This window comes from Rhododendron vialii, chromosome 12a (genome assembly GCF_030253575.1).
Source record: "Rhododendron vialii isolate Sample 1 chromosome 12a, ASM3025357v1".
Classification (NCBI taxonomy): Eukaryota; Viridiplantae; Streptophyta; class Magnoliopsida; order Ericales; family Ericaceae; genus Rhododendron; species Rhododendron vialii.
This window is the reverse complement of record NC_080568.1, coordinates 5,454,611-5,476,930: the sequence shown is the minus strand read 5'-3', so window position 1 is coordinate 5,476,930 and position 22,320 is coordinate 5,454,611. Positions and strand designations below refer to the sequence as shown.

The 22,320-nt window shown below is 37.2% G+C and overlaps 1 protein-coding gene and 1 long non-coding RNA gene across 3 annotated transcripts; one reads left to right on the top strand and one right to left on the bottom strand.

Annotated features, from left to right (window-relative positions):
- Positions 1 to 5,931: 5,931 nt before the first annotated feature.
- On the top strand, positions 5,932 to 9,620 carry LOC131310243 (uncharacterized). 2 transcript variants are annotated; one of them, XR_009195153.1, is made up of 4 exons: positions 5,932 to 7,000; positions 8,000 to 8,472; positions 9,140 to 9,246; positions 9,343 to 9,620. It is a non-coding gene; the product is annotated as an uncharacterized LOC131310243 (long non-coding RNA). The 2 variants fall into 2 exon arrangements; XR_009195152.1 differs by having other exon boundaries at positions 5,932 to 8,472.
- A 360-nt stretch (positions 9,621 to 9,980) lies between these two features.
- Positions 9,981 to 14,663, bottom strand: LOC131310242 (polygalacturonase At1g48100-like). Its single transcript, XM_058337163.1, has 7 exons — positions 14,087 to 14,663; positions 12,797 to 12,928; positions 12,318 to 12,545; positions 12,167 to 12,211; positions 11,869 to 12,076; positions 10,927 to 11,117; positions 9,981 to 10,675 (listed from the first exon to the last, which is right to left on the bottom strand). Exons 1-7 carry the CDS (start codon positions 14,480 to 14,482, stop codon positions 10,283 to 10,285), a joined length of 1,593 nt encoding a protein of 530 aa, XP_058193146.1. The 5' UTR covers positions 14,483 to 14,663; the 3' UTR covers positions 9,981 to 10,282.
- Positions 14,664 to 22,320: the final 7,657 nt, after the last annotated feature.

Here is a 22,320-nt window from a genome sequence, read left to right as displayed (position 1 = left end):
AACGGAAATGCCCCCTCGTGCCTTGGGTATGGCCCCGTATGGGCGGGCGTTGAAGTTCCTTCCTTGGGTACTTCTGCATCTAGAATTCGGTTGTTCCAGCAATCAGATCGTGCCACGTCATAGTATGCATTTTTTTTTTTTTGGAAAGGAATCTATCTAGTTAAGGATCTCGCTTCTCTGCGATCAACATTTTTATTTTACCGGTCCCGTTAATGGGTGTCCCTGGGCAATGATTTATGTGTAATTAATATACCTTAATGTATGAGTTGTATTTACGAGTACTCATAAAGTATCATTTTTCATCACTATTTTCTAAACTAGCCATAAATATTTGTAATACTTTTTTGTAGTGACAATATTACTCTCATTTCCTTTTAGAAATTAGGTAGGTGAAAGGTTTCAATACAAATAGAACTTGTAAATTATAGAGTAATTTTTATTCCGTTGTTCCTGTAACATGCATGTTTTCTAAACTAAACAAAAATGGTTTAATCAACAGCAACATTAGTTTGGGATAATAAAGAACCTTAAATGTATGTGATTGAAATTCTGAAGAGTAGTTTCTAGTAGTACCCTATACTCAAATGTAATTTTTTCCGTTCTAGTAGTTCTTTACATGAAGATAAACTATAAAAGAAATAGAGAAAAACAAAAATAATCTATAATCAGAGAATTAGGTTTTTTCAGGAAGAGAGAGAAAATGGATGAGCACTACCCATGGATAGGGCTGTAAATGAACTGAGTCGTTCGTGAACTGTTCAAGGCTCGACTCGGTAAAGGCTCGTTCGAGTTCGATTTGTCTACTAAATGAACCGAACCTGAACCTCAATTTTAGGCTCGTTTCATAAATGAGCCGAACATGAACGCAACAGTATTCGACTCGATTAGGCTCGCGAACCTGAAGTATATGTATATCATGGGGATTTTATATAGTTATAGAGTAAAAATTTTAAAACTTGTACAAGTCTAAACGTTTACAATTACTAAAAATTTACTTATGTATATGTTTTTATCTTTTTATATGTATATGAACATATTTATGTACATAATGAAAATTTTATTTGCAGTTTTAGACCTGTATAAGAACATAAAAATATGATATTATTGAAACGTTAAGGCTCGTAAACAAGCTCAAGTTCGACCCAAACCTGGGCAAGCTCGGTTCGAGTTTGGCTCGTCATAATTTTCATTGAGTTCGGCTCGAGCTCGAGTTCGCTAAAAAACTTAACGAACGAATCTGAGTATTCTAATATTCGGCTCGATTCGTCTCGTTTACAGCCCTACCCATGGACAGCCACATGAAGAAAAAATTATTATACGCCTCTGGAGCACAACCACATGATTTCCACCACACATACACATTTTGATCTTTTTATTTTTAGAAGATCGAACATTTATTTAGGGATGAAGGGAGTAACAAGTAACGTGCTCAATAAAAAAACAAACTCATTATCCAATTCTTATTTATCCAAGAAAATTTTAGTCATTTATTATGGGAATATGTGAATATATAGGAAACATAGGCCTTGAGTTTATTTTTTGAAACCAAATTGCATACGAGGTAAATTTGACACTTAAATGGTGTATACTCCAATTGATACAAGTAGTTAGAGAAGAGTACTCTTCGTTTACCGATGCAATTAATTACCGTTCCAAGTTAAAAATGGTGTGTACCAATATTTTTAGCTCATTTAATATGCTTTTTCTTGTGCCCCAGGGCAACCGTTAGCATTTGCCTTTTTTTATTAGCAAAAAATGTGGGAGGGGGCGATCAGCGTAGCAACCTCTCTTGAGCTTGACCATAGAGGCTCCCTACCTTATGGTCACTGCGATCAACTACAGAGAAGAATGTTCAGTTCAATTTGAAGCGTTTGTATTGATAATTAATGGTTTAGATCTATTGAATACTTTTACCGGAAAGAATAGTATGAAAACAAATATGGACCATTAAAAACATTATTCGATGGTTACAAACACTCGGACTACCTGCAATTTAAATCTGGACTGTAGACAAGCCATTTCCTTGCAATAAAGCGAAATTTCTCCAACGGACTGGACGGACTAATTCGATAAAAATACAAATACAGATGTCAAGACAATTCATTTTCTTCACATATGCATTAACTAAATTTTTCTTTAGGGCAGCAATTTTCACTCTTTTTGATAAATGCATTACAATTTTTGTCTTTTAGTGAGACTTTTATGTTTAATATTTGTGCATTAAAAGAACATAAGTGAAGTGCATTTATCAAAAATGGAATGGGAAAATTATTTTACGGAAACAACTTATATAAAATTCGTAAGCTATGAGACGAACGTAAACCAGTCGTACAAAATTGAAATTTTTTCAAACAACCCCCTCAACTCTCATTATAATCTTAACTCTCATATTAATTTCCAGAAAATCCACTGCACTCTCATTTTTACTCTCATTTTCAAACAACCCCCTCAACTCTCATAAACTGAAACTTGATAGGACTTCAATTACATCTGTTCCACCTTGCAAATATCAAGGATTCTTCAGACCACAGGGGAGCTATGTGGTGGTAAATGAAGGTTAGGGGGTGTATCCGCGCAGCGAGAAAACCATGAGGATGTAAGTGAAGTTTGTCCTAGTAAAAATGAATGGGTCTGATTCTGAGAGAAAGGAGGTGCAAATAGAATTCTTCGTTGGGGTGGGCCTATCATTTTGACGATGGTATCTCGACGATAATAATTTTGTTTATTCTCTTTTGAAGAAAGTGAACATTACTCTTTTTATGATTGGTTGAAATTGGACACATGATGAAAAATACGCAGGCATATTTACACTAACATCCGAATGATGGTGGATTTTGATATTAATGTCATAACCAAAACCAAATCTTACTCAATTTTTTCCCACAAGAATCCTACACGAATTCAAAACGACGTCGGTTTAGATTGAAGATTAAAAGAAGAAAGAACCCTAACTATCGTGGAAGAAATTCATTTTATGTATTCACTTGTTGGAAAGAGTGGCATCAATAAATCTTTTTGTACTTTAATTTATTAACATGTGTTATTGGAGTATATATGTTATTTGTATTCGAGATTTGATTAGTGTTCTTAAAGTAAACATTGGCTTTTGTAATTCATAAATTAACTTTAATGAAGCACATTTATGTACTCCCTCCGTCTCTAAATAAATGTCCATGTTACTATTTCAGACATTTTAAAAACCGAAAAATCTATGAGTACCGACCATTGGGGGAGAGAAAACGTACCGACGGCCGCCGGCGGGCCATCTCCGGCCACCGGACGGCCGATCCGAGCCGTTCAAAAATTCTAAAAAATAAAACCGAGGGGGTCAACGCGGGAATCAAGGGCATCCGAGGTGTTTAGGGTGCTTGATCAAAGCACCCTTTTTTCGTGTATATATGTACACACACATATATACACGAAAAAAGGGTGCTTTGATCAAGCACCCTAAACACCTCGGATGCCCTTGATTCCCGCGTTGACCCCCTCGGTTTTATTTTTTAGAATTTTTGAACGGCTCGGATCGGCCGTCCGGTGGCCGGAGACGGCCCGCCGGCGGCCGTCGGTACGTTTTCCCTCCCCGTGGTCGGTACATATAGCAACACTCTTTAAAAACTCATTTATATCTTTCAAAGTATATTATTTTTATATGCAATATAGATCTTATTTGATAGATCTCAATTGGTTCTATTATACAAAATTTTGAAAATTATGAAAAATGGTAGTATAAATTAAAAGATAGAACTAATTTAAAAAAATTGGGGAAAAGTGAAATTAGACACTTATTTAGGGATGGACAGAGTATAAGAAATTGGCTTCTCTGCAATCTAAAAGTGGACTGCAAAGGTAGTTTGTATGATCGGTGTTGTCCAAAAATATTTTTAATAGGCCAAATTTGTGGAAGAATCCGACAAGTAAGATACTAAATTAATTTTGAATGGGGCCAGCTATTTGCAACCACAAAATTCCTGAATGTAGCTTGTTTATACTATGGTTCACATTAAATGTGCATACGAAAACATGCCACGTTCAAGAAATTTGTGGTTGCAAATAGTCCCGCCCTTTTGAATTTTTATATCAATCGGTAGATTTACATGCAAAATGATGTCGTTTTGAATTCGTGCACGATTCTTCAAAGGGAACTTTGTTTAGAGAATAAGAATTTGTTTTAACCGAGTATAATATTAGGACCACCACAATGAAAATGGTCTCTCATAAATGTGATTGCAAAATGTGTTTGGTCCACAATTGGTGATTATAGTTGCATCAAGTACCAAAAAAATATTTTAATTGAATAAAGAAGTTAAGTTTTTTTATATTCTTGTCTAACAAATCTAAATTAGTAACGTTAAATAAAATTTTAGAACTCATAAAAATAGTCCGGATCCAGTCAGGGATCTCGTACGGAGGCTCTGGTGCGGACCTCGCTCTCAGCCGTTGGATTGTGTTTTGAATGATCAGGATCCTTGACTCCTCATAAAAATATTTCAAATCAAAACGATTTAAAAATAACACGAATAAGAGAAAAGTTAGAGGCATGTTTGCTAATAATCCAAAAGAATTGGAGTATTATTTTGGTTTGAATAAAGGAGATCAATCTCGGCAGTAAGAGTCCGAGAATGGGTTCTGGTTTTGGTTTGAATAACGGAAATGCCCCCTCGTGCTTTGGGTATGGCCCCGTATGAGCGGGCGTTGAAGTTTCTTCCTTGGGTACTTCTGCATCTAGAATTCGGTTGTTCCAGCAATCAGATCGTGCCACGTCATATGTATGCATTTTTTTTTTTGGAAAGGAATCTATCTAGTTAAGGATCTCGCTTCTCTGCTATCAACAATTTTATTTTACCGGTCCCACTAATGGGTGCCCCTGGGGCAATGATTTATGTGTAATTAATATACCTTAATGTATGAGTTGTATTTATGAGTATTCACAAAATATCATTTTTCATCACTATTTTCTAAACTAGTCATAAATGCTTGTAATACTTTTTTGTAGTGACAATATTACCCTCATTTCCTTTTAGAAATTAGGTAGGTGAAAGGTTTCAATACAAATAGAACTTGTAAATTATAGAGTAATTTTTATTCTGTTGTTCCTGTAACATGCATGTTTTCTAAACCAAACAAAAATGGTTTAATCAACAGCGACATTAGTTTGTGTAAATAAAGAACCTTAAATGTATGTGATTGAAATTCTGAGGAGTAGTTTCTAGTAGTATCCCTATACTCAAATGTAATTTTTTCCGTTCTAATAGTTCTTTACATGAAGATAAACTATAAAAGAAATAGAGAAAAACAAAAATAATCTATAATCAGAGAATTAGATTTTTCCAGGAAGAGAGAGAAAATGGATGAGCACTACCCATGGACAGCCACATGAAGAAAAAATTATTATATGCCTCTGGAGCACAACCACATGATTTCCACAACACATACGCATTTTGATCTTTTTATTTTTAGAAATTAAGAAATGCATTTTGTTCGAAGCCTAGGTTTGCAGATCGAACATTTATTTAGAGATGAATGGAGTAACAAGTAACGTGCTCAATAAAAAAACAAACTCATTATCCAATTCTTATTTATCCAAGAAAATTTTAGTCATTTATTATGGAAATATGTGAATATATAGCAAACATAAGCCTTGCGTTTATTTTTTGAAACCATCCAGAAAAATCAATAATTCATAAAAATTAGTGCAAAAGTTTTTAAAAAGACGAAAACCTTTGATAAAAGATAAAAATTTAATAATTCTTCGCCGTAACAATTTGGAATGAAGGGGACGGAGTGTAATAATTAGAGAAAATGGCGGATCAGGACGTCTTTTGATAATTAATACTCGTTAAAAATATTTATTAATATCAAAAAATATTATTAACGGATATTAATTATCAAAATACGTCATTGTCAGTAATTTTCTCTAATAATTATCCGTTAGGGCATCGGAACGGGTAAATCAGTTGGAAAAATCGCGGGACGAACCACCCAAGAGGCGAGAAACCCTAGCCCTAGATATCTCCAGTCGAGAAACATGGCGAGAGCAACGAGTAGCGGCACCACCACAACCACCCTAACCCTAAATCATCACCATTCCTCTCCATTCCCTTCCTCCTCCTCTTCCCATCACCAGCGGACTCCGCAAGCCCTAACTTTGCGACGTGGAAGGAAGGCACCGTCGACAACGAGTTCCTCCAGAGGAAGAGCCCCAAGATATGCTGTATCTTTCACAAGGACAAGCGGTTTGACGAGGACGACAGCGATGACGATGATGATAAAGATTGCAATGGTTGTTCCGAGGAGAATCACGGCCCCCCGTGAGTGGACGGTGGGTTTATCCCTTGATTAGTTGCACCTAAGCTCGCCCGGGCATTGAGTTATGAAAAAAGGGAAGGAAGAATCACGATCCCCGGTGGTGGAGGGGGCTTTGCCCCCAACTTTAATTGAGTTCCGCTAGTAGAAAGTGGGATCGGTCCTGCTTCAGTCCACGTGCGCTTAAGCTCGTACAGATACCTGATTATGAAAGAGAAGAAGAGGAAGAAGAAGAAGAATCATTGCGGCCACGTTTATCGTGTTGCTCATTGTTCTCACGGAAACAGAGGAAATTGATGTAGAAACATAGAATTTAGGAAGGAATGTGTGTTTGAATGTGTTTCGTAGAAGGATAAAGCTTGGGAATTTGGGGGTGAAGTTTTTGTCAGGGGACTTTTTGCATGTGGAGAAACATGGGAGTGTTGAGTGAATTGGTTTGTGAATTTGCGTATTAACTATTAAGCATGTTCTAGTTTTCATTTTTATTTGGTTTCCATCACCATGCGATAAGGTTCCTTCCATTTAGATTTTCAAATTCTTTTAGAGAATTGAGTCTTGTTTGTATGAATTGGCGAATTGAGTTGACAATTTCTACACTAAGACTATCTCTGTGTCAATCAGTATATTGTTCTGACGGAAATGGATGTAGAAACATGGAAGTGGGATGAACCTGTGTATGAATGTGTTCCGTGGAAAGGTAAAGATTAGGACTTCAGGGGTTAAGTTTTTGTCATGATTCTTTTGCATTTGGAGAAATTTAGGAGATTTGAGTGAATGCTGTGAATTGATTTGAGAATCTTCATATTGAGTTTTTTTTTTTTTTATTGGTTCCATTCACCATGCTATAAGGCTCTTTCCATTTAGTTTTCATCCTGAAGAGGATGCTTGCTGTTCTAGCAGTGATGGACGAGAATGCTTATATACATGTGCAAATGAAATACCTGGATTCCGGGGTGAATAGTTTTTGTCAATGTTCTTCTTTTTAATCCTTGAACCTCGTTGTCATTGAGAAATTCTTTGGGAGAATTTACTATTGTTTGTATGAATTGGTGAATTCAGCTGTGGATTTCTAGTTGAAGACTGTTTATGTGTCAATGACTCGTCACTTTATGGTGAGATCCCATTCAGCTTCTACTTACTGCTTAGATTCAGAACTCTTGGCCATTGTAAGTGTGTATATCGGTTTTGTTGGTTTATATTAGTGAAAAAGGGATGTTAAAGATTGAATGCGCTTGTTATTGACCATTAAGTTCATGACTCATTGAGACAAAACTTGGATTGGTAAGCTTCATATATGGAATGATGGGTCAATGTGTGCAAGAAGTTAGATATCTGTTTTGGTCCTCGGAGAACTATGAGCTGATCATTTATGTAAGTTATGTTGTCACGCTTCGCAACTACTCTACGAGAAATTGCAACACTCTCAATGAGAGCATTTACATGCCAATAAATCCTCTACTTCTGTGGCAGTTGGGTGCTTTGGCAAGATGATGGTTTAGAAAATGACGCGTTTAGAAATGTCATCTAGAAACATCATCTAATCTTGCACATTCTTTACATCATCTTTGCGGTTCTAAATGACATTTAAAGTTGTAGTAATCGGTCTTATATTATCAAGGTGCTTTCCTATTCTGAATAGGCAAAGGTTTCTTGGCTTTCAGTTGAGATTTTCTTATTTTTGCTTTATTGCCACCAGGCCTCAAGCTTTGCATAATTCCTTTGCAATTGGGTGGGGGTCATGAGAACATGCATTCAACGACCCCCTCATGAAATTATTCCAGAAATTTGCTTTGCCTTTCATGTCTCAGACGCGATTGTGCTTGAGTTTAATTATTTGTGGGAAGTCCAGGTGCCTAATGTGAGCATGCAAGTTGGTTGCCTGAAGAAATTGCGAGAGGCCATGGGGGGTGCCATGGCCAGTTGTCACTGTATTTTACACCCAGAGAAGGTACTAATGTCCCTATGAAAGTGATCTCTTGTTGCACGATGCAATTAATGCTCTAGGGAATCATTTATGCGGAACGTGAGATACATATTGTCAATTGAGCGGGACTATAATTTTCTGCTGTAGAGATAGGGGGAAAAAATCAGTAGAGGAGGAATCCAGAGAGGGTGATAAATGTTCTTATCTCTGCTTGCCAGGAGGAAAATATGAAGACTCTCCAAGAGGTAAGTTCAACCTTCACGTTTCGGCTTCACAAATGACTTTCAAAATGCCAGTTCAGAACACCTTCTTGTCGGTTGTCGTGGTGTCATTGCTTTATCTGCAATTTTGGAAGATATACTTCAACTCAGTAGCTACATGTTTTGCTCTAGGTAGATAGTCACTAGTCATGAGTTGATTCCTCCATACCTTCTTACCACTGCTAAAATAATTTTCCTAATCATCATATGTTGAGTTCATCTCAATGCATCATGATCAAAGGGATAGACCTTTTAGCTTCTTTAGTATTAATACTTAATGGCTATCGTTCCAGTTTCCCATCCCAACTTGGCTGAATCTATGCCGCCCTGTATATAACTATTTTCTTTTATCAGCGCCCAGTACATAACTTCTTTAGTGATTTGGCAATCACTTTCTTTTTCTCGCTTTAGATAAACTGTGTGTAAAAAGTTGAGAGCTCAGTTGTTCATAATCAAGCAGCTCTGGCATCAGCAGAGGGGTTGCCACAATATTGATTGGATTTTGTTCTCGACAGACACGATCCTTCTGATTCTCCAAGATCTGAAGATATTTTCCCATTTGCCAACATCAGTTTAAAATCAAGACGGCTAATTGAGAAGATTATGTTATCACCACTTCTTATAGACTATATCTCTTTGTTGCATAGCTTAGGTCAGAGATAGGTGTCATCGGAAAGCAAGGACGAGCTACATGCGGGGATGCTCCCTTGAACTCTTTCTTCTTCAATCACTTGGTTTCCGCGGGAGGGATTTCTTGAGGTTGGCGGTTCGTCAGTTAATATTTTCTTGTAGCGGGACTGATGTAGTAATAAAATGCTTGATGTTCAACTTATTTCGCATGCTTTTTCTTTGCAGTGTTCGGCCACTATGAAGAGGGACAGGGTTTGATATGCAAGTTGCAGAAGTGGTGCTATTTTCCCTCCAGAATGATTGTGCCCTCCTAGGCCCTACTGACTCCTTTTGAATAGTTAGCTAATACTTGAAACTTTAGATCCAACCAGAAAGCTTAACCTATTTGGTGGATAGGTCCCAATGTTATAGTAAGTGATCACTCATTTCATACTCAACCACTGTGTTACTTATATTTCTTACATACTCTATATCCAACAGCCTTGCGGTTAGAGGAATGGACATCACTCATAACCGTTGGCATCTTTTTTTCTTGAGTTTCCTTGTGTTAGATTGTGAACTGGTTGCTTACTATTCCTTAAAACGATGGTTTTCATCATGTGTTCTCTCACTAAGTAGGGCCATATTCCAGAGGGAGGCATATGTATAGTACTGATCCAATCTACTGCCAAGATCCAGGGTTGAAGAGCATTTATGTACTTGGATCATAATGAGTCTGGGCGCTCTCATTAACTTCGTACACCCTGAGGGAAATGACCAGATAGAGTTTAAAATATACTTGGTGAATTTCAAATTTGGAAAGTGTAAACAACTGTCCATATTTTAGTGGTAGTGTTTAGAAGTGCATTGATACTGATGAAAAGTGTACTGAAATTTGCAAATCATTAATGTGTTCAAAATTGCCAATTATTTTAGCACACATCTTCTAAATACGAATGTATGCATATATAACGATGGAGATATACTTAGCAGACAAGGATTCATTAGACCTACTATCAACCTCTTAGCTACAAACTATATTTACTCTCACACAAACCAGGAACTAATGTAACCCTCATAGAGAACAATAGCTAATACAACCACTGCTGATCCTAAAGGTGTGAAAGGGGTCAGGAAATAGTGCCGACCACACAAGCAAATACACCGGAATTTACATTAGCTGGGCTCAACATGAATCATGATCAGTTTGAATCCGGTTGCTTGATGGCTTGCCAACTTGTAAACAATCTATTGGAGGTGTAGTGGGAGTGTTCAACTCTCCAAAAGTCTGCCAACAGAAGGGATCATACATATGGTACTTTTCTAGTTGTGGTTTCAGCTCTATGTCAGCTAGCGTGACATCGACACATGGCAGGTTGTCACTGCAGGCAAGGTGTACAGGTTTCACCGTGTAAGTTCCTCTTATCTTTTCGTATGAGATTCCTGATAGAGCAACAGCGGATGATTGGTTCTTGCATGTGCTTTTATCACAATAGTATTGGTCAATCACAATGGGGAGTTGGACTTCAGAAACTTGAATGTTTGAGAAAAGTACACCTTGCACAGACCCTGACCCACCCTGCAAAAGTACATTAGAACTAGGTAAGAATGTCAAGTTGAGTTAGTAAAAAAATGGCTTTTTTAGGCGAACTTCTATTATATAGTACAAACTCCATATCGTTTGAAAACTTCATTTTACTTGAGTCTTTTTAGCGATTTCCATTGGTGGAAGATAGCTTGCTTGGATTTGAGACTTTTTTGGTACTATGAAATCTTATCTGTCATCTCAAATTCGTATTCAATCAGATGAGTTCCAGATGGAATCTTTACCTGCCACGTCTTTATCCTGACACCATTCATTGTGTTATGCATATTGATATCACGAACCGTAATGTTCGAGACACATGCCCTACTCGCATCCTTTCCTAGCCCACCAATGCTGATTCCATGTCCAGGTCCACAGTTCACATTGTGTATGTACACATTTGTGCATCCAGTTTGTATAGAAACACAGTCATCTCCTGCACAAAAGCATTAAAACTTGAGATCCTAGCATACCATTTACTTGATGCATTGACATTTTTTCTTCATTGTCTATGACTGTTATAAACTGGTTTTGTTGCAAGTTGTTAGCAGAAGAATACAAGGAGAAAAGGGAAGAAAGCATGTTCTTATTTGTAGTGAAGACAAAAGAAAAATTTAATGAATGTGACAAAAAGAGAAATGTCTTCCTGTGAATCCTGTCTGTGGGGCATGTGGGTTCAAACCTAATCTCCCTCAAGGCATGACGCGTGTCCGGCCAGCCACAGTAAGCTTATACTGGACAAGGATTATATGACAGATGACTTGGTGCCATGTGTCTCAATATTAGTGGTTGAAAATTCAGTTATGTGTTTTGTATATATGGTGGCTTTTAAAAGGATAAGTTTGGGGCATGATTTGGACGAATTTATCCCAGATGTCTTATCTCAGTTTACCTAGGGCTCGTGTCCGTTAAGCTAGCAGTGACATTTATTGGACACTAGTTCATATCAGATAACCTTGATTTTGGACTCCAGAGGTCTTTTTAAGAGGAGTAACAGAGTTTAATGAAAAGACTAAATATGGCTAGCTTAGTTAGCCAGAATTTTGGTGAGGCCAACGGTTCGAATTCGGCCATAGCCAAGATTCCCTCCTCAATGCTATGGATAGATAGCCTCCTGATGTATGAAAAAAAGGGGTTCAATGAAATTGAGAATGTAATCTTATAGTACCAATTTAGAGGTAAATTACCGCAACCAAGATTAGAACTGCGGATTAGCACGTCTCTGGAGTTCTGTAAGTGGATGCCATCGGTGTTTGGGCTGTCACCGGGAGATGAGATGTTTATATTGGCTACGGAAACTCCTATGCAGTTGTCAAACTTGAGGTGGCACTGGGGACTGTTTTGAATTGTTACACCCGTGACAGACACATTGAAGCTCCCGTAGAATCTCAATGCCTGTGTAGTCAAATTACAGCTATCCTGTTACTAGGGTTGCATTTTTGGAAGCTGAAAAAAATGCAGAGAGAATTTTGAAGTGGTCCTTACTGTTGGCTTTATGCTTGGCATTTTCCCAATTAGAGAACTGCTCATCTGCCACACAATTGACACAATGGAAGCATGGTGAGGGGTTGGATTATGGTGGAAACTAGATATAGACAAATCAATGAGAAAAAGTTAGAGGGAAGCCGAAAATTACAGGAATTGGGGGTTTTTCTTGAACCGTGTCGTTTAATGGGATGATTAGGTTTGATTCGCCGTCTAAGGGGTCATCGTAGATGGAATTCTGCCACCAGATTGAGCCTCTGCCATCTATGGTCCCTGTTCCTTGAACCGCGATTCCTTTTAGTTTAGTAAATTCAAGCCATTGTAGGAGACCTGAACCCCAAGGTTTAAAGCTCGTTGGAGCGATAATTGTGCCGTCAACCTGGAAAAAAATATGTAAGTTCCAGAGTTACTGATTGAATAGTGTTGGCCCGGCTTTAATAGGGGCTCCCGTTAGTGCATAGTAGGATCGACCCCCTGGGACGGTCCGAGTTTTATCAAGACAAAACACCAGTACTGGAATTCACTTGATATTTGAATGTATGATAGATACATTTCTGCATACGACCGAAACTTTTTTACAGTGGTAAGTTATGAGTTTACCTCTTTCTGAACTGAAAGTTGTGAGTTTACCTGAAAGACAATATTTGGTTGGCAATAAGGACCAGAGAAAGAAATGGGTCCCACAAGGAATGTGAATTCTGGGGGGACCACAATCGTAGATGCCTCTACTTTACAAGCAGCTGCCCATGCTGCTTGAAATGCCTGTTTTGCACCATAGAAACAAAATTTCGAAATCAGTATTACTATGTATCGGACCACTTTTCCACCATCTCTCCTAAAATTAATTGGTGTTTGAGAGGGTTTCAATTAAGTCTTTTATAGCATTCGACATTACACCCATAAGTCTGTTTTTAGAGCGATATCAGGGAGTAGCATTGTGTAATCAAATGCACGGGGCACTCCGGGGACCGGTGTATATGTAATATGTATACTAAGTTTTTCACCAGCTGGAAAGAATGTTATAAATGCATTGTGTTGATACAGTTGGTAGTTTGTATAGAACTGTATACAATTATTGTTGGAATCTGGACCAAACTGCCCTGATGGGATTCATTTGTGTTTGGATGGGCCTCATCTGGTTTTGGTGTCCAGTAATCTGGACGTTCTGTTGTTTAGCCATCGGCAGTTTCTTTCTGTTGTATTCTCAAGTCAACAATACAATGTCCAAATTACCTGCCGTCGGCTACATTAATGTCTCAATTACTTGTAGTCGGCTACATTGATCTAGTTCTATGCGTGAATACCCCACAAGATGAATTCTCAGGATCCATATTCATAAAGGCGTCGCTACAAGTTTTATGGATGTTCCCGGAATTCGACAAACCTCTCCTCTATTCTTCTATTTAGGTAGAGGTTTAGGACCGTGTGTGTAAAATGCAAAACGATAACTACCATGTAGATGGAGTTGGTTTATCGTTGTTGGACGGTATAATACTGTTTGACGCAGTACATAAGTTCTGTCCATTTCTAAATCATGTCACAATTACTCTTTTGTACTCTATGGTTATTGGGGGTAATCGGGTGTCTGGCCAAATTGCGTGTAAGTTGGTAATTTTGACCATAATGCCCTTTCGATAATCTAAGGTGCCTACTTTTTTTCCCAAACAGGGATTAGTATAGTAAATTTCTGCAATAACCCTTTCTTAATTGCGGTACTTGTCAACTCGATGAATTATGGAAAAGTTACAACTAAAATGCATAATCAATTGCATTATTCTCTCTCTCTCTCTCTCTCTCTCTCTCGTGACAACAACTTTATCTTCATTGCCTATGATTATTATAGTTGCAGAGTGAAAACACAGAACATTGGAAAACGTAAAATTTATAATTCTTGTGACATTATGTGAAATTTGAAGGTACCTTCGTGTCATCACTTGTTCCATCTCCCTTTGCACCAAAATCTTGTACATTAAAGACTGAGGAAGCCGCGGTGTTGGACCCTTTCTTTGGTGGGGATGGCGGAATATCTGGTTTCGGAGCCGGAGGTGGCGGAATATCTGGGTTCGGTGGCGGGGATGGAGGAGATGGTGCTTTTGGTGGTGGTGGTGCTTTCGGTGATGGCATTTTATGTTTCGATTTACCGGCATTGCCATGATGGTGATTCTTTGCTTTCTTCTTGTACATAGACGTAGAGACTCCTCTGTTTTGCCTCCAATGCTTCCCTCTTCTAGCATTGCAAGTGTCTATTTGTGATGACCAAATGAGGAAGGCTATGAAGAGCATAAATGTGAGGCTTCTCAAGCTAAATGCAATCATGTTTTAGGCTGTTGGAGAGAGAGAGAGAGAGAGAGGGAGAGAGAGAGATTCTTGGTGGCCAAAAGGGAGTTCTTATGGTTATGTTTATATAGGAAGAGCACAACAAAACTCATGGGGACTGTAAAGCGATGAAAAATGGTTGTTTTACACTGCTAGGAATTTATGTTCATTCTTCACTTTCCTTCTCTTTTGTAAGTGCACAAGGACCGAAGGCAAACTTAACCTTTGACGATGTATGCATAAAGTGATTGCGGGCCTATGAAAATTTACCTCGGAAACATTGGCTCCTCTAAACCTTCAAAAATCAAGAAACTCAAGTGATGTTATGTCGAGGAACCATGTACCCAAATTAAAGACTAACGGCAATAAAAAATGCAGGCCTCGCCTAGAAATCCGATTCAATTTACATGCTAATTATCTGAAATTTGGTTGGAATTTACAAGGTTCATTGAGGGTCCCATTCTGCCACATAACAGTATCTGGTTGCCTATCACTCATCCAGTTCCTCATGCAACAATGTCCTCTATCATTTACTGTACTATTTATTTTACTATTTATTTTTTAGTCAGTCGCACCACTGTATGTATAAATAAAACAAACATTTTTCTCTTCTAGCTTGCAAAGGACACTGAAATTTATGTGTGGGAAACATTTTAATTGTTCTTTTCTTTTCCCCTTTGTTTTGACAAATTATCACCCCTGTAAAATTTGATTTCTTTTTCTTATTTTGAGGAAAAGGAAAAATAACAAAAATTTGAACTTCTTTTTATGGGTGCCACTATTCGCAGCCCTTTATTTTCTCCCATAGCCCACTACATTTCGGTAAATGGTTGTTAAAAATCATAAATAACATTTCGGTAAATTGCTGTTGAAAACAAGATTATATTTCGGTAACTACATGTCGAAAATATGTTCAACTTTCGGTAAACAACTGCCGAACATGCATTTTCGGTAAACATCTGTTGAAAAAAATATTATATTTCGGTAATTGGATGCTGAAAATATATCTCAATTTCGGTAACTAACTGTCGAGTATAATTGGAAATTTTTAACGGGCTATGGGAGTAAATAGAGGGCTGCAAATAGCAGCGTCCCTTTTTATTTATACATGTAGTTTCTTTTATACTGGTAGACAGAGAGGGTGCAGGCGAGGGCCAGGCACCCCAAACACCCTAATGTTTTGAGTAATCTCATTTATCCAAATTTGTTTTGAATTTATGGAAAAATTTGGTATTTTGGCACTTAATAATTTTTTTTATTTTTTTTGGTAATACAGGGTGTCCCGGGCCAACTTGAACGAACCTCGGACTAATAATTTTATTTTATCCCTTCAAAATTAGTTGTTTACCAGAATTTCCCCAATCTCAAAATAATTTTGCATTTGACCCAAAATGCGATGGTAAGTGGTAGTATGTAATACGTATAGGTTAATTAAAAACACCTAGAGCAATAGCAGGCACAGAAGTCTGTGACAAATCCAGATACAGATATGTTTATTGTATGGTAAATATGGGGGGCCCCCACACGAGACGATACTACACACACATGTTATCATATCTGTCCACGGACGTGCGCCCGTAGCATTTTTAACATGCCATGCCGTTTTCCTATCGACCTCTTTTCGCTGGCTTTTCTTCTTTGGTTCCTACACATTGAGTTTTACCTAAAATTTTCTTTGTAGTATATTGCATGAGTAAAGAGCCAAAAAGACACACGTGAGTGGGTCGACACAATACGTCAAGGACCCAATGGAAGTGATTATAACAGCTCTTTTATGGTCACATGCAACGTTCACGGGCTATAGTTTATTTTTGTACTCACCAGGAGAATAACCAAAGTTGTTAATAATTCACTTGTCTCTCCTTTCTACCCCTCTTTATTTAGCAAACATTTTCTTATTTTTATGACATATACACGCACAGAGTATCGATCAAGTCCACACCTCTTACGGTCAGGACCGTCCGCACCTCCTCTTTTCCGATCGAATTTCGATGATTCGAGCTACTCAATGTGTTCAGAACGTGATTTTAAGAGTACATAAGAGAAATCGGGAAAAAAAAAACACCTGAAAGAGCTTGATTTGAGCAGTTTTTTATTGAACCGTTCAATAAAAACTGTTCGGATGAAGCCTTTCTTGATCATTTTTTTTGTCAATTTCTCGCGGGTACCTTTAAAATCACGTTTTGATCATATTGAGTGGCTCGGATCATCAAAATTCGATCAGAAAAGAGAAGGTGTGGACCGGAGTCAAGTCAGGGATCCTTGACCTGATCCGAACTGATATACATGTATATGTAATATGTATAGGGACGAAGACGATTGTTTACATAAGAATGGCTTCTGGTTTTGGAGGGTGTAAGGACTACGAATTCCAACACGGAATCTAATCCAATGATCTACGATGTTCATATAATTAAAACCAGGGCCCGGACCTATGTGGGGTCCCGTGGGGGCACGGGTCCCCACTCGATGTTGTGGAATTACAATTATATTCTTGGACATTTCAATTATACCCGATAAAGAGGTGATAGCTTTTCACTAAATTACTCCGCGTTCCCTTCCTATGGATCTATCTATTAGATCTAATTCTTAAGTTCACTAATTTGTGCCCCATTAGTGAAAGTTTCTGGATCCGCCACTATATATATAAATTAAAACACTATTCCAGTAATTTGTTAAAGCCTGATAACGTCATTTGCATGGCCTAAAATCCTTAAGACAAGTTACTACTCGTACACATGATGGACTATATATTGAAGATCGGCCATGCATGTAGGCTTCCGATATAAGACAGGGATGACGTAGATTTTCGGTAACTTTGTGCGTGAGAGAGAGAGAGAGAGAGAGAGAGAGAAAGAGGGAGTTAACAAAACTGACATGTTGACCTACAAGGATATGGAGATGGGTTTCAGGGTTTTTGATGTTTTCTGTAGGGAGAAACAGAGAAAATAATCGAAACGAATAATCCAAAGATTCCAAACTGTATGAATTACCAGGGTGAAAGGAAACCTCTGGCTATTGCGCCCACAGATTGCTAGTTATGTACGTACATGGATAGGCCTAGCTACTGCATGTGCATGATGATCAGTCCAATTTCCCAAGTTCCCAACCACACAAAATAATTCAGTTCACAGTAATTTCATAACAATTCAAACACTTTTCTAGTAGTAGCTCATAAGAACCCTGTGTGCTGTTTTTCATATTGCTATATATATATAAATTTTTTTGTCTCGGGGAGATAGTAATTTTTTTTAATAACTATGTTTCCGGTCTAATTTGAGGGACTAATTCCATGATCCATAAGCGCAGACTTAATTAAAACCATGGCAAAGTCCTTTACTAACCGAACTCGGGAATAGATTGAGCTAGACATGTTAATTGGTAGTTTTATATAATATAGCTAAGAATATCGGAAAAATAAGGTGGGAATATATTTGGAACATAATCGTAACTTTTACGATCGAACCAACAAGAAAATGATAGAATTAAGAGATGATATTGTGGGTGTGTTTGAATTACAGGTTTATTTAGAGATACATGGACATAAAGATCTTGTCAAAGAGTATCTGCATGTATCTATAGTTTTTTTTTTTTTTTTCTAATAATTTAGAGTGTCTGGGCCTATACACGCATCCCGGTTGACGAATTATTGGAGGACCGATTCTTCTTTAATTCAAATCATTCTCCGTTCCCTCTATGAACTTTTTAAAAAAATCCAGTTACCAAAAAAAAACTTTTAAAAAAATTCATGATCTAAACACAACCTCGATCCATAGCTATTTCTATATTTAATTGGATTGCAAAAGAATTAGTTTTGTGGACTAATTAAAAGTTTATGACAACGGAAAAATAGATTAAAAAAACGTCGGTGTAATGTGCTACTTTATTGTTACAACAAAATATACTACCCTTCCAATTCCAAGAAAGCGATGGGGATGTGATTGGCATTTTCTTCTTTTGTGAATCTGACTTGATTTGAAATAATTTGCCCTTATTTCAGAAAGATAACACGTACGCAAACATGCTCGTCCACATCACTCCTTGTGGCGTTCTAAAATTCACGGATATGCTGAACCATTAACATGCATTAATAATTATTGGATTTTGTCCCTCTCGCCTCATCTATCCCTTTCCTTGGAATCTCTCTCTCTCTCTCTCTCTCTCTCTCTCTCTCTCTCTCTAAGTTGTGGTAGACTCAGAATCCCAGATTAAAAAATTGGTCTAGGGTCCACTATTGCATGTTTCTAACTCACTAAGTCCACTGATCAAGTTTCTAACCCACTAAATCCACTAATATGTATTTAGTAAGGCATAAAGTCCAGTACATTTAAAAAAAGAAATAGTGCCTGACAGATTTACCCTTCCATTCAAATCCTATCCGTTTAGCCCATTATTCCTTATACTTTTGCAATCACGCAAAATTCTCGGGAAATAACGGTTACGTTGAATCAGTTTCGTATCTAACGTTATTGTGTTTATATAACGTTATATAACATTGTATATTCTGTTTTGTAGAGTTACGTCTTGATCTCAACTGCTTTGTTGAATTTTTTTTGAGTTTTGCTGCACAAAAACGCTCATGTAACATTATATTTTTACTTTATTGAATTGGTTCGTGCAGCGGCCTCAATGACTTGCTTCTAGTAACAATAATACACAAAAAAAAACGTAATACATGTGACAAAAAATAAACATATAACCTTATAATGTTATACATGAGATTTTGTCCTTTCTAACTCTAAAAAAAGAAAAAGAGGAGATCTCGTAACTTCTTTCCATTATATTTTCACTTTATTGAATTGGTCCGCGCAGCGACCTCAATGACTTGCTTCTAGTAACAATAATGCACAAAAAAAAACGTTATACATGAGATTTTGTCCTTTTTAACTCTAAAAAAATAAAAAGAGGAGATCTCGTAACTTCTTTCCCTTCGCCGTCGTCGCCTTCTTAACAGTCGACTTCATAGGTAACTTAATACTCTTCACCCCTTGAACAACTGCACAAATAATAGCCTTTAACAAAATTAGTATATTACCAACATTGATATAACCATATATACTATCAATCGAATCTCTAACTTAATTCAACCATACCATACCGGATCAAAGATTGATATAACCACATATACTCGCAATCAAAACCCTATCTTAACTAAACCAATACGTAACTGATCAAAGTTTGATATAACCATCTATACTCGCAATCGAAACCCTAACTTAATCTAGCCAAATTATTCATATAACCATATATACGAAGAGAAAAACTTAGCCAAACCAGTTATATAACCAAAATTCAGTCCAGCAAAGCCACCTTTATTCCGTAGTGTATCACCATTAATCATTAACTTAGCCAAACCAATTATATAACCATATAAACTGGACTGCTCAAACATAAACATAAAGATACACATAAACCATTCATAAAATTTCCCCAGGATGCTCTGTACAAAAACCCTCAAACAGAAGGTACATAACTTGTTTGAACAAGGAATCAAAGAGGTCAACAAACTCTGAACCAAAAGAAATCTAATTTATGATATAACAAAAATAAAAATAAGAAGTTAACATTGATATAACCATATATACTATCAATTTTGTATATAACCAAAAAATTGGTTATATATCATCTATTCACATACAGTTTACATTCGCAGTCTTTAACAAAATTCGTAAATAACCAACATTGATATAACCATATATACTATCAATTTTGTATATAACCAAAAAATTGCACACTTATGTAACCATTATAATGGGCTACTCGGAAGAAATCGAAACGAATAGATTAGCCACGATACAGGATTACATGAATCACCAAATACAACTAGTACTACTTTGCCCAACCATGAATCACCAAATCCTTGTTGGTTTACTATACATCAAAAAATTGCTTTCAGAAGCCCTAACTACTAGTGCAAAGCCATGGTCAAGGAAAATATAGAACATAACTAATCTCCCAATTTTCCATATTCTCCATTCTCCTTGCCCAAAAACTAGCAGTTATAATAGCATGTATACCAGTTTACATTCGCAGTCTTTAACAAAATTCGTACATAACCAACATTGATATAAGCACATTGAATCCCTAACTTAATTCAACCATACCATACCAAATCAAATATTGATATAAGCACATGCTCATGTTTGTTACACAATCAAAACCCTAACTTTACCAAACACCAACCTAGCAAATATATATAATATATACCCATAGTTCACTTTTAGTTTTCTAAGAAACATACCGACTGGATCAAAGCAAACGGAAGAGATTGACGGCAATGGGGATGATCCGAAGGGTTTCGACGGCGACGAGGATGCAGAATGATGGAGATGAATCGAACGAAATTGGAAAAGGAGAATATATAACGTTAAGGTCCGATGAACGGGCGAAGAACGACCACTGGCACCAGAATAAAACGGGTGAAGAACGGGCCACGAATAGAGACGAACGGTGACGAACTACGAAGAAGGTCGGACTGAAACTAGGGCGACGAATGGCGACGAACAGAGAAGCGAGACCGTTGGTGAACACAAAAGGCCGACGGCAATCCAGTGCTCTTCACAAACCGTCTAGGGCTGCGAGAATTTTTCAGGAATCGTCCAGTATCGTTCCTTCTGAAACGGGGGGGGGGGGGGGGGGGGGTGAGGGGTTTTGTAGTTAATCTGGAGTTTTTTTCGGGATAGGGAGAATTTTGAATAGTATGTTTTTGAACTGGATGAAAAAACGGGACAAAAAGTTTTTTAAAAACAAGGGTATATTAGACCAATCAGGGTTATTATATCCTTACTAATAGATTAGTACGTGGACCTAGGGGGTTATAGAATTTAGAAGTGGACTTATGGGGTTTGAAAAGTGGTATAATGGACTTATGAAAAATTTTATGGGATTTGAAAAGTGGTATAATGAACTTATGAAAAATTTTCCCATCTTAGATTGGCTCTTAGCCCATCACCGGGAGGTTTGAAGTTCAAGTCTATATATGGAAAGATTTTCAATCCCTTTTGATCAATCCACTAATTTTCTTCTAACTTCCACTGATGTATACAATATTGAGAACAACAACAAAAAATTGTGAAAGACTCTTGGCCAAATGAATCTTTGGCCGAGAGGGCCAAGTATACAGTAGATATCAAGTTCCAGTAGATGGAGTTAAGTTCGGTCTAGTACTGTTGTAATCTAACTTTGCTGACCCTGTGACCCACCAGGAAAAAGGTTGTGGTAGACTAGAATGGTTTGGGTTAAGAAACTTAGCAAACCCCTTTTCTAGTACTATTTCATTTTCGTTTTGTCGATCGATGCAACGTCACTGAAATAGAGGTGCTAATGGCACTTTGACTCCTAATCTTATCGTACAAGTTGCATTTACACCATGAGAAATGAAAGGTGGCACATTATACCCCGAATTCGCTATAGCTATTGCAATGTTTCCCAAATTAATTATGTTTGGACTTGGGGAATTTATTGACGCGAAACATGATGGTCCCCAAAAACTTTCAGTTTGGATCTCTCAATGGCAAAATAAGGGATTGATAATGGATAAGTACTTATTTTTTGAATTAAATGTGATGTATTGCAAAAGAATGATATGTTTCGTAAAGTGAAAAATAAATACTTACTCCCTCCATTCACCCTTGTTGGTCCATTTTGGAAATTCGTGTCATTTTTAAACCATTTTATCTTCCAATTTATAATGTTTTTCATAATAATAAAAACATAGAATAATGAAACTAATTGAAATCTATTAAACAAAATCCATATTGGATATTTTTTGAAGTCCCTAAAGGGACTAACAAACACAGACGGAGGGAGTAAAAAATAAGAATCTTAGCGGAACGGAG

Excerpts from the sequence above, each read along its gene's own strand:
- LOC131310242 (XM_058337163.1), bottom strand. The coding sequence starts at position 14,482 with ATGATTGCATTTAGCTTGAGAAGCCTCACATTTATGCTCTTCATAGCC. Across the intron at positions 12,929-14,086 it reads GAACAAGTGATGACACGAAG|GCATTTCAAGCAGCATGGGC; the intron begins GTACCTTCAAAT and ends GGTGCAAAACAG. Across the intron at positions 12,077-12,166 it reads TGCCAAGCATAAAGCCAACA|GCATTGAGATTCTACGGGAG; the intron begins GTAAGGACCACT and ends TTGACTACACAG.